At 46.4% G+C, this 12,744-nt stretch overlaps 2 protein-coding genes across 2 annotated transcripts; one reads left to right on the top strand and one right to left on the bottom strand.

Annotated features, from left to right (window-relative positions):
- Positions 1-4,332, bottom strand: LOC139367597 (wingless-type MMTV integration site family, member 10b). Its single transcript, XM_071105858.1, has 7 exons — positions 4,250-4,332; positions 3,220-3,376; positions 2,950-3,055; positions 2,478-2,677; positions 2,217-2,384; positions 1,758-1,927; positions 1-1,667 (listed from the first exon to the last, which is right to left on the bottom strand). Exons 1-7 carry the CDS (start codon positions 4,321-4,323, stop codon positions 1,376-1,378), a joined length of 1,167 nt encoding a protein of 388 aa, XP_070961959.1. The 5' UTR covers positions 4,324-4,332; the 3' UTR covers positions 1-1,375.
- Positions 4,333-8,252: 3,920 nt separating this feature from the next.
- LOC139367596 (wingless-type MMTV integration site family, member 1) lies at positions 8,253-12,744 on the top strand. Its single transcript, XM_071105857.1, has 5 exons — positions 8,253-8,262; positions 8,617-8,722; positions 10,386-10,639; positions 10,886-11,151; positions 12,253-12,744. The coding sequence occupies exons 1-5, from the start codon at positions 8,253-8,255 to the stop codon at positions 12,742-12,744; spliced, it is 1,128 nt and encodes a 375-aa protein (XP_070961958.1).

The raw sequence follows: 12,744 nt of genomic DNA, 5'->3' as shown, positions 1-12,744 counted from the left end.
AAGGCATGGCCTCAATGACCTGCAGTTCAGTTTGGAGACGGACTGAGAGCATTCCACCAAATCAATGGTAAATTGCTTCAAAGAAGATTCAAACACAGATTTTCTCCTCCAGTCGATCCAAGAAAACCAATGGTCAGAGCAAACTGTCCCCACTAGATTCCTAGTCACTCCAGTTCTGTTTCCATTGGTAATGGGAACACATTGAGGAACCTTCACGCCTGGTTCTCTTTAGTGCTGTTTCGTTAGTTCATCCTGGTTCTTGTCATGGAGAACCGGCGCTAAAGAATTGAAACCCTGTGGCCTTGAGGCGTAGGTGCAAAACATCCAATGAGTATAATCATCCTCTGGAGTTCATTAACACACTCCATATCAGAACTCATGGCATGTCCGTTTTCCAGCGTCTCCCTGTTGGGTTCAGGCTTTGTCGATTATAACAGCTTCAGTTCAACTTCATCCTGAGCAGAGCAACATTCAGTCATTGGGCCTCATATGTTCCTCTCATAAAATGGTCCCACACAGCATATGACAAGCAAGGAAGGCAACATAAGTTCACACACAAACATTAATATACATTTTTTTTCATGTAAACAAAAAACGGTACACTGTGATACTAGCCTGGGCATTACTTAGTTGAAATGATAATGTGTTTCTGCTGTCTGAGATGTTCTTTGTTCCCGAGTAAGAGAGCAGGGGAGAACAGAACAGAACACCAGATGGGGTCCAGGACATTCAGATTTCCATGGCTGAAAAGGGCTGCATCTAAACAGGCAGAGGAAAGACAGACAAATGACATGAGTCACCTCGTCTTCAACCTCTGACTTGGCATTTTGACAGGCAACAAAGGGAAAATAGATCCCAGATGACGGAAAAAGAAAAAGGAGAGAGAAGTGGGGGATAAACACATTCTGTGGGAGACTTTAGCCCGACGCAAATAGAAAAACAAACACCGAGTCTGAAATGAAAGGTTTGGTTGGGTGGATGTGTGTATATTGGACAAAGCTAAAGGGTGGATTTTCATTTTGCCATCCTGTGTCCTGGATATGTCCAGGAGCAACCTGGAGAAGGACTGTTAAGAAGGGCATGAAAGAGTGTGGCCTCGCCTGTAGGAACGCTAACCAAGTAACCTGCTGACTAGAAACAGTCGGACTCTCTTGCGGAGGCCCATGCGTCCCAATGCATGAAGATGATTACCAGTAAGTAACTAAGTGTCAGGCCTTAGTAGATGAAGTGGATCGTCTATCCATTGTACCAAAGGAAAGGTTTGCTTGGGTGGGTTGGCGCGTAGTACACTGGGGAGTCAATGGGTGGATCCAGGTGCCACGCTGCGTCCTATTGGGTGGTTCCTTTCAGGAGCCTTGGCAGGTCATGTACCTATCTACTTGCAGACGTTGACCCACTCTGTGACTCGGCACTCCTCGCAGAGCACGTAGCAGCACCAGTGGAAGCGGCAGTGGCACCTCTCACTACGTGTCTGCTTCAGGATGTTGTGTCCCCTTCCGCAGCACAGGGACCCGCAGCTGTCCATGCTGTGGCTGGTCTTGTTGCAGATCCGGCCCTGAGTACCCAGAGAGTCCAGGGACGTCTCCCGGTCACAGAAGTCTGGCGACTTCTCAAAGTAGACCAGCTCACGTGACACACCACTCCTCCGCCGTCCCCCATTGTTTGGGCTCCCCGCGCCCCCAGACCCAGTAGGCCCTTCGGCGCCGTTCCTGACCCCATTCGAGGCACCATTCCCGGCTGCGACCCGGGGGTTGAACACCCCGTTGTTCTTGTTCTGGGAGTTAATGAAGATGGCGGAGAGGAACTTGTCCCTGAGCAGAGACCCCAGCAGTCTGAACTCTGGGGACACGTACCAGCAGGTCTTGAACTGGCAGCTGCCTGACGTGCCGTGGCATGTACACTTCCTCTTCATGTTGTCAGTCACTAGCTGTGCAGGGGGAAACAATCATGTCACTATCCATACAAGTCTAGAGTGGCTTTGATTACAATGTAGTAGGGTAACAATTATAAATGTTTTTAAAATGGTTCATACATGTAGCTTATAGATAGTTGTTAAATCTGTTATAAACATTTATAGCTAATTGGTTCAATTTAATATCCAATTCCAAGAAAGTTAGAAAACTTGATTAATTCCATTGGTAAACCTTCAACAAATGAGAGCCCGACTCTTATCTGCAGTTATCATCTTGATACGAAATATACAAGACTCTGCTCACCTGCCGGCCAACCCTGTTGTTGTGGATCCTCATGCGGGCGTGGATATCCCGTGGGGAGCCCCGGGAGTCCAACCAATCCCTGGAGAATCTCTCCCCGAAGCGGGCGTCATGGCTACAGCCCCCCCACTCCCAGGTCTCCTGCAGGGGACTGAGGTCCTCTGGTAGGGGCTTGAGGAGGGAGGAGGGGTGGGTAGAACCAGAACGCAGGCTGGCTGGCACATCTCTGATCTCCTGGGGGTGTGCCCCTCCTCCACCACCTACTCCCATGCCCACTCTGGCTCCTCCCCTCTGGAGGGTCTGCAGCTGCAGCTGGGTGAGTTTGAGGCGAATCTTATCCTCATCCAGGCGACGCTTGGCCTCGCAGCCGCAGCCCCGGAGCTTGCCTAGGCTGCAGGCGGAAGCCACGGAGTGGGCCACGCCCGCTGCCAGCAGGGACAGAGAGAAGGCACTCTCCCTGAAGCCTGGGGGACAAGGACAGACAGACACATCATAGTCAAGATGTCATCATGCTGGGTGTAATCTAAATACCACAGGAGAACTTCATTAACCTGTCATCATTCTTATTCTATAAGCATAACAATACATTTGTCTACTGTCCCCACCTGGAGCCTAGAGATTCTCCTGGCCAGGGTTTGTGGTCTGGAGTTTTTCCTGATCAAATCACCAAGTCACCAAAAAACTCCTGGCCCTATTCCCAACCTTTTTGCGCTGCGCTCCTCTGTGTTTCTCTCACCTCTGTTGAGGATGGCACTCTGGTGGGGCAGCTTGCTGTGGCTCTCCAGAGCAGAACAGTTCCACCGCTGGTCTCTGAGCTGGTGCTGGCACTCGTGGATGGCCACCTGCATCATAGAATGAAATGCAACACTAGAATGGAAATTGGTATCCTGGTAGCGTGACTGAAATGGTGGCCATCTTGGTCATCTTTCATTTAGAGCCTGATGAAATATGGTTAAATGTTGTTTTTAATAAAAAAGCTGTGAATTGTATACTATATCTCTATGACCTGGATGCCCTGCAGTGCAGAGGCCGTCACGTCGGGGCTTTGCACACACAGACGAATCTGACGCTTGCTCAGGCCCGCCAGCCGCAGGCAGACAGAGTTAGGGGTCAGAACCGGATCTCCTGCCACCTTCAGACCCAGGATGTCATTACACAACACACTGAGGAGGGGATACATATATTGAGGAGGGAGGGAGAGATACAGAGGAGTTGGCCAAGGGTTCATCAATCAAGTCCTAGAGCAATATCTATCTGTGAAGGAGGCCCCGAAGTGCCTGGTCTGACCCTTCATCTAAGAGTGAAAGCGTCATGTAAGGAAATGAAGATTCAGAGAATAGTATTTGCTGAGACATATAACGCACAGCACTTAAGATATAGCTTAAGTTCAGGGAAAAGTTGTAAGGACATAGAATGTTGATTACATCTCTAGGCTTACCATCGTATCTACAGTATTTATATTCCTTCACTATTTGTTTCAGTTGAACAAATTACAGTAGGCCTAATGAGCAGTAGTGTCAAATCTTCTGGAGTAGAAACATGGATGGCATTGTTACTAAACCAACCGTCTGTGCCAGTTGACAGCCTAATAATAATGTCCTTAATCATGCATTCTTCCAATGGTTGGTTCTGATTAGCTTGTGTGTGTGTGTGTGTGTGTGTGTGTGTGTGTGTGTGTGTGTGTGTGTGTGTGTGTGTGTGTGTGTGTGTGTGTGTGTGTGTGTGTGTGTGTGTGTGTGTGTGTGTGTGTAATTACAGGTCAGAAACAAGGAAACATTTGAAATCGTGATGATAGAGGTAGTAGCAGCAGCAGCAATAGTCAGTTGGTGAGACAGAGCTGAACGGAAACATCAACGCATCGTAACATATGCACCAATTTCACTACAATACAACACTTGGATAAGACTCATGGAGTAGCCAGACAGAATCTTCTTCCGATTGAAATGTTCGCTTTAATTATTTGTTTTCCCCAGGAATGCTCATCGAACATCAGTAGCCTACTCTCTCATCTTCTCACCCCTTCTCCGGCTACTTACGTGATTGCAGGTGACATAAGTGTCGCTGCCAAAATCAGGACTTGGTCCCAACGGAGTTGATGTGATATCTCCATTTTGGTAAGCGTCTTTCTTGACGTGACATTAAAACACTGGTGTGGTAATCGATAAAACAAAGAAAAGAAGATGACTGGAGTAGATTATCGATGTGCCTCCAACAGAACGGGGAGTGAAAAAAGGGAGCAGGATAGTTTGGGGCGAACGTGAAGGGGAGGGGGAGAGAAAATAGGGAGTGGAGATGCCGCTGCAGGCGGTTGTTTTCAAAGTATTGACCTTGTGAAAAAAGAATCAACAGTTGACTAACAGTTATGTGAATTTTACCGATAGTCAATACGTGTTATCGCACAGTATCCAAAGATATTACGCGCAGGTACCATTTTCCTTACCATCATCACCCTCGGCATCATCTCTTGTATGAACGCAGGTCGACTGTGAGAGGGATTTCTGATTGCACTGAACAGATCATGGAAAATGCATTAACATTTAACGTCACTGATAGGAATGTTTCCTGTTTTGTTGGATACTTTTGAAAGAAAACGAACATGCATTCAGGTGAAACCCAAGTGAAAAATCATTCTATATGTCCAGGAAATAAATGAATATAGAGTGCTGGGGGGGAGGGGGTTGGTTGGTTGCTGCAATGCAGGCCTACGACAGGGAGCTTGGGGCAGCAGCAGGCAGGCGCACGGCTCTCCTCTTGGCTCTCCAACAATACTTGGGTACACAGTCATCTGTTCCCCGTCTTCCTCCCCCCCGCTTCCCCCTTCCTCCCACCTCAATCAGCGCGTCTGTTCTTTATTATTGTGTTTGAAACAACTTCTTCACTCCGTAACAATCTGCTTCTTTTCAGAGGAAATAAAACGTTCCATACAGAAGGGAATAATGAGGATGTTTTATGGCATTTTCGATAAGTAGCCAACGTTTGAATGAAGCATTTATTTCTTAAAGTTTGAAGAAGTTATTGTTTATTGCCACAATTCATCCGTTTTCATTTTCTTTGATAAACTGTTATTGTCACAATGCATACAGTTTCATCGAAAAAGGTATTGCACAATAGCCTACCACAATTTTTTTCTCCCTGCCCTTTTAAGATTGGCATCTTGCCTTTAACAAGTATGTGCCAGACATGGGTATTTTTCCCATGCATCCTTTGGAGACTGTAGCTTTAGATACTACTGAGGACTTGATAAAGTTCTCACCCAGCAGGTTTCGAATGGTTGATATGACGAGACCGTGCAAGGCTATCCCGACCACAGGTTAAAATGAATAAAGACAGGCCTATACTCTTAGGGGGGAAAGGGGTTTCGAAAGGGTTGTTCGGCTGTCCCCATAGATAGGAGAACCCTTTTTGGTTCCCCGTAGAAACCTTTTTGGTTCCATGTAAAACCCTCTGTAGAAATGGTTCAACATCGAACCCAAAAGTGTTCTACCTGGTTCTCCTATGGGGACAGCCGAATAACCCCTTTAGGTTCTAGATAGCACGTTTTTTTCTGAGTGTATATTCTATCATGCGCAAAAGGAGTTATTTTGCATGTGCCTATTGTAAAAATAGTAATTTTATCAACAGGTGCGTTCATAGTATCAATTCCCGTTAATCCCTGTTCTCCTTCAAAGAACAAGGAATTATAACATGGAAACGCGTGATGTAATTTCATAAAATTGAGTTAAAATCCCCCTTAAACGCCGCCGGTTCGCATAGTGACACCAATTCATCATTTAATCTTCTATTCCCTAAGCTCCGGCAATGAAAAGTGCATTAGCATTCTAGCTTGGCGTGTATATCTAAGTGGCTTAAAAAGTGATTTGAAGTTGATTTGTATATAAAAGGCGTCCCTTTATCCGGATTGGGGGCTCTAATCTTCTCGGTGTTGCATGAGTGCCCCAGGAAGCCCGTTTGAGCTGCAACTTTAAGAAGCGGGAGTATAATCGACGTAGGATAGCACTCATTAAAACCGCTGGACAAAAGGTCACTTCCTTCTGCTATCATGTCTTTAAACCATGAGAGAGAGAGAAAGATCATTAATTATTAGATGCCATAATTCCATTGCGGATGATGTAGGTTTAGGCTGATCCTATACCTAAACAAAAAACTCCACTCCAATCATATTGAGAAACAAATATAGACTAAGGACATCAAGTAGTCTGATTTCAATTAATTGTATGTCTGGGTTTATGTGGTGATGGGATGGGAGAAAAATCGATAGTTACATATCGGAATATGATTTTTGACCCTATTTCATACTTTTTTTTACAACATCCCGATATTATTTTTGCGTTAGTTGGCTGTGCCTACACCTGCACCAAAACTCCAGTATTTGTACTTTACAGGTTATGTTCATCATCTTTTTAAATAGGGAGGCAATTTGTTTTCAGCACTTTTATTTCCATGACTGACCAAAACTTTTTTGTTTTCTCATGGCTATCTCTTGTCCTCTGCAGCAGACATGTTGTGAGCAATATGTTTGGAACATTGAATCGCAATACCTATACAATCGTGAGAATTACAATGCATATCATATTGCACCAAAGTATCGTGATAATATCGTATCGTGAGTTCCTTGGTAATTCCCAGCCCCAGGTCTATGGGGGATATTTGTTCATACTCCACAGTCTGTGGATGATGAGTTGAAGACGGCGCAGTGTGGCTGCTGCTCTGATCACCAGCCATAAGTTGAGGGAGGTCTGCACTCTAGATGTTTGGGGAATTAATTTACGTCTAATTCCCTAGCTTTTCTTTTTGGGTGACATTTATCAAACCTAAATCATTCCAAATATGATTCATCATCTCAAATGTGAATAATTAAACTGATGACAGCATCCTCTCTAAACTAAACCCTCTTCCCAATATGATGAATCATCATGATTCATCAACTTGGGTCTCATTCATTAATCATGTGAATATACGAATATATCATGTAGGCCATTCTTTTTGATGTGTGTGTGTGTGTGTGCGTGCGTGTGTGCGCGCGCGTGCGTGTGCGCAAAGTTCGGTAAGAGTGAGACAGTCTCCCAAAATATGTTTTATATTTTAATTGGGCACAAAATGTAGGTCTCTATGTTGGCATGATTTAATAACATAAAAATAAGACAAATATATGGTTAAAGCTGATGGAATGAAGAGGCAGGGAAATGGTTCAAGCCACTAAAAACATCTTGAGAATGTATACGACAGTTTGATAAAGGAGGAGGAGACGCGGTTAAGGGAGTAATCCTACCAGCGGGTAAAAAAGGCAGTTTAGATGGCTCATATTCCGCTGTAACTGTACGGTAACACCGACCAGCCTCTTGCATACAGAAAGCCGGAGAACACCACACTGTGCGCACTCACAGTCACAGCAAATCTCCACACACAGACACACACATCTCAGTGTTTTGACTTGAGAGGGACCTCATTCAGGAAGACAAACTGGATGTGGAAGACAGAGCATGAGTCAGCATTCATTTCCCTCGTTTCCAAGGAATCGATGGATTCTTTGATTACCGTGAGATTCCGTTAGTAATATGTGCAATTTACACTGATGGATTGCACTGGCAATTTTTTTAAATATTTTCCTTTCTCATCTGTTCTGTCCGGTGTTGTTTTCTTTATTCATGGTGCCCTATGAAGAGAATTAACTATCCCTCCTTCCAATCCTATTGAAAAGGGGGGCAGAAAAAAAACAGAGGGAGATGAGAGCAGCAAATCCCTTTTTCATTCCTCTTGTAGTGTTCAATAAGAGAAGAATGTGTCGCCTATCACTCACGGAGGGGATCAAGTCTTACGGACTGTCCCACGCGCTCAATGCGCTGCTGTGCAGAGCAGAGATAGACAGAGAGAGCACGTGAAGAGAACAGCAGCAGCGTCCAGCAGCCTAGACTGAAAAGCCACTACATAGGAGGACTCATTTAGCAACCTGTTTCCTCTGTCTGACAGTCTCATCGCCAGATTAATTTCATAAGACAGGCTCCTCGTTGCTTTTTCACCTCTAAAGTCCCTCTCTTTGGAATGTGGTGTGGTGAGTAGGAATTTGAAGCGTTTAGGCTACCTGCTCTAATTTGATAACCTGCGTTGGAGAATGACAGGCTATCGGAGAGATGGACAACCCCGGTAGCCTAACTGTTATCATGGGAGTGACTCCTGTAACACGAGAGATCGCAATCGAATTATTTATTGTAAAAATAACTGCCCTGTTTTCATTATCGTTTTATTTATGGGCCATGGGGTGAACACATGCGAATTCCATCTGCTAGATTTATTTGTGCCTAAAAATAGGATTGTTATCATAATTAGAACCAGGTATAAAAAGTGCCTGGAATTCAGATGTGGAACTTTGACATTTGCCTGCTCTCTCTTCACATTGTAATTGAAGACACAATGAGGATCCTCGCTCTGCTTCTGGGGGTGAAAGCCGCGTGCATCCTGCTGGTTTCCTCGCTCTCAGGCACGGGAGCAGTCAACAATAGCGGCCGGTGGTGGTGAGTAGTTGACTTTATGTGTGATGTAGTCATTCAATTAAATGCGCCTCCTGAGGACCTGTGCTCATTTCGACGGAGGGTGCAGCAAAGGAGCCAGTTAAGTGGTACATTGGTTTATTGCCTGGAAGATGCTGTGCTCTTCTCCAACTGAATTAACACTAAAGCAAAATTGATGGACCTGTTATGCTCGAAATAATCATGTGTTATTGTTGGCACCCGATTCATCATTTCAGTTCGTTTCTGGTAGAAAACCAAGTAGCAACCACAAGCCATTCATATTTGAAGGTATTTGGATATCACTTCCCAATTAGAGCGAGCAACTAATTAAATAGATCTAGCCGGTTTTCAATCGAAATGAATAAGGCCCACTTTCTCCATTGATTTGATGCAAAGGGAAGTATTGTGTTTCAATATGATAACGATTTCGTTTATTTGGGGATCGGCTGCAGCCCATATTTATTCAAGTCTGTCTCTCTTTCTGTCTCCCTCTCTGTCTCTTTCTCCGTCTCTCTTTCTGTCTCCCTCTCTGTCTCTCCCCCCAGTCATTTTGACAGTGTGGCTTGAACGCGAGACAACATTTTTCTGTCCAATGTGGGATCAATTAAAAATGGATGTAATTGATGGCAAAGAGCAGTTCCATTCAATGTCATATTCTCAACATTCCACTCTATATAGGATACACTGTAGGATGGCAATGTCTGCGTACATTTGTTATGAACAATCAAACCAAAATGTGAAAATAGTTTTTCTTACAATAGCTTATGTGGACAAATATAAATTAATTAGGCTTATGTCCACTGAATAATATGCATTCTGTCAAATTAAATACATATAATCCCGACACTGCAAAGATAACAGTTGCATAAATAATATTTAAATTAATAATGAAAATGATAACGCAAACCTCAATATAATTAGGTAGCCTAGTGGTTGCTAGATCGAATCCCAGAGCTGACAAGGTACAAATCTGTCGTTCTGCCCCTGAACACGGCAGTTAACCCACTGTTCCTGGGCCTTCATTGTAAATAAGAATTTGTTCTTAATTCTTAACTGACTTGCCTAGTTAAATAAATGTTGCATTTTGGACAGCCTTGCAAAGTCAGTGGGGTAGGCTATTTGTTTGATATCTAAACCAACCCTTATCACTACAATATGCCAAGAAAATAAATAAGGAAAATACAAAACGAGAGAGAAGAAAATTGGATTGCAATATTTATCCGAAGATGGGATCATAACGCTCCATAGACTGGACCGACCGCGCACTACCGTCTGGCACCGATCAGTCAATTAATAACGATGAGTCTTTCTGATTGCTAACGGTTTGCAGGAGACACCAATTAGGAACGTAACTGAAACCATACATATAGTCGATGACAATGCAACATGGAAGTCAATAATGGCAGCCATAATCACTTTCGATTAAGTAGATTGTAGATATATTGAAGTTGCTTGTTATTTCTTGTGACTGATACTCAAATTCCAATGAAACTGTTTACATTATCCAATTCTTATACATTATCCAATTCTTATCAGAATCCTATATGAATAAATACATGTGAACCTAATTAATTGTTTTAAAGTCAATAGATATCATTAAAGAACCAATGTGTGAGCTTCTCTCTAACCAACTGATTCCACCCTGTCTCCTCGTCCTGTCTGCTAGGGGGATTGTGAATGTGGCCTCCTCTGCCAACCTCCTCACCAACTCCAAGAACGTCCAGTTGGTCCTGGACCCTAGCTTAGCCCTGCTGAGCCGTCGCCAGCGCCGCCTCATCCGCCAGAACCCGGGGATCCTCCACGCTATCGCAGCCGGCCTGCATACTGCCATCCAGGAGTGCAAATGGCAGTTCAGGAACCGCCGCTGGGACTGCCCGACCACCCACAGCCCGGCAATATTTGGCAAAATCGTCAACCGTGGTGAGTTGTCTGTTGTCCCTCCTGGCCTCCTCACTAAGGCAACCGGTAGACATTTTTTGGCGCAGAATGTCGCGGAATCGTGTTGTTTCTCATAGACCCCTTTGACAGATAGAAGCCCATCTTTACATATCTTGAGGTTCTGACATTTAAATCACAATTCAGACCCGATTGCGCATAGTTGCATTACTATAGACTGCCAAAAAAGGTTGTATAGTCTAAAGAGAATTTCTGCTGTTGATGTGTCAGGTTGCCGAGAGACGGCGTTTGTGTTTGCGATCACGAGTGCGGGGGTGACCCATGCGGTGGCCCGCTCCTGCTCTGAGGGGGCCATTGAGTCGTGCACCTGTGACTACCGTCGCCGGGGGCCTGGGGGCCCTGACTGGCATTGGGGTGGCTGCAGCGACAACGTGGACTTTGGCCGGATGTTCAGCCGGGAGTTTGTGGACTCCAGCGAGAGAGGAAGGGATCTCCGATACCTCAACAACCTACACAACAACGAGGCAGGGAGAATGGTGAGGGAGCCGTTGGTTCATAGATCGCTGTTTCATGATGTACTGCATGTTCATTCCTTTTCAGTGATCCTCCTGTATCAACCCATTATTCTGAATTCCAGTCATGTTTTCCTTCACATTTCTTCTCTTCACATTCTTCACAGTTTTTCAAAATGTTCTTAGCTATTCACATCATCCATGCTAATCCCCTGTCTTCTCTCTCCCCTGTGTCTTCTCTCTCTCCCCCGTGTCTTCTCTCTCCCCCGTGTCTTCTCTCTCTCCACCGTGTCTTCTCTCTCTCCCCCGTGTCTTCTCTCTCCCCTGTGTCTTCTCTCTCTCCCCCGTGTCTTCTCTCTCCCCCCGTGTCTTCTCTCTCTCCCCCGTGTCTTCTCTCTCTCCCCCGTGTCTTCTCTCCCTCCCCCGTGTCTTCTCTCTCTCCCCCGTGTCTTCTCTCTCCCCCCGTGTCTTCTCTCTCTCCCCCGTGTCTTCTCTCTCTCCCCCGTGTCTTCTCTCCCTCCCCCGTGTCTTCTCTCTCTCCCCCGTGTCTTCTCTCTCCCCCCGTGTCTTCTCTCTCTCCCCCGTGTCTTCTCTCTCTCCCCCGTGTCTTCTCTCTCTCCCCCGTGTCTTCTCTCTCTCCCCGTGTCTTCTCCCTCTCACCCCGTGTCTTCTCCCTCTCACCCCCGTGTCTTCTCTCTCTCCCCCGTGTCTTCTCTCTCTCCCCCGTGTCTTCTCCCTCTCACCCCCGTGTCTTCTCTCTCTCCCCCGTGTCTTCTCTCTCTCCCCGTATCTTCTCTCTCACCCCCGTGTCTTCTCTCTCACCCCCGTGTCTTCTCCCTCTCCCCCGTGTCTTCTCCCTCTCCCCCGTGTCTTCTCTCTCACCCCCGTGTCTTCTCTCTCTCCCCCGTGTCTTCTCTCTCTCCCCCGTGTCTTCTCTCTCTCCCCCGTGTCTTCTCTCTCTCCCCCGTGTCTTCTCTCTCTCCCCCGTGTCTTCTCTCTCTCCCCTGTGTCTTCTCTCTCTCCCCCGTGTCTTCTCTCTCTCTCCCCCGTGTCTTCTCTCTCTCCCCCGTGTCTTCTCTCTCTCCCCTGTGTCTTCTCTCTCTCCCCTGTGTCTTCTCTCTCCAGACAGTGTCGTCAGAGATGCGACAGGAGTGTAAATGCCATGGCATGTCAGGGTCATGCGTCGTGCGTACCTGCTGGATGCGTCTACCCAGCTTCCGCGCCGTGGGGGACTTCCTGAAGGACCGCTTTGACGGAGCCTCCCGGGTCGTCTACGCCAACAAGGGCTCCAACCGCGCCTCTCACCGTGCCGACCCACGCCATCTCGAACCCGAGAACCCCGCCCACAAACCCCCATCGTCCAGAGACCTGGTCTACTTCGAGAAGTCGCCCAACTTCTGCTCCTACAACGGCAAGACGGGTACCCACGGTACCTCTGGGAGGAACTGTAACAGCTCGTCTCCGGCGCTGGACGGGTGTGAGCTCCTGTGTTGCGGTAGAGGGTTCAAGACCCAGACGGAGAAGGTCACTGAGAGGTGTCACTGTACGTTCCACTGGTGCTGCCATGTCAGCTGCCTCAACTGCACCAGCACACAGACATTACACCAGTGCCTCTGA

This window comes from Oncorhynchus clarkii, chromosome 16 (assembly GCF_045791955.1).
Source record: "Oncorhynchus clarkii lewisi isolate Uvic-CL-2024 chromosome 16, UVic_Ocla_1.0, whole genome shotgun sequence".
Classification (NCBI taxonomy): Eukaryota; Metazoa; Chordata; class Actinopteri; order Salmoniformes; family Salmonidae; genus Oncorhynchus; species Oncorhynchus clarkii.
This window is presented reverse-complemented; position numbering and strand designations above follow the sequence as displayed.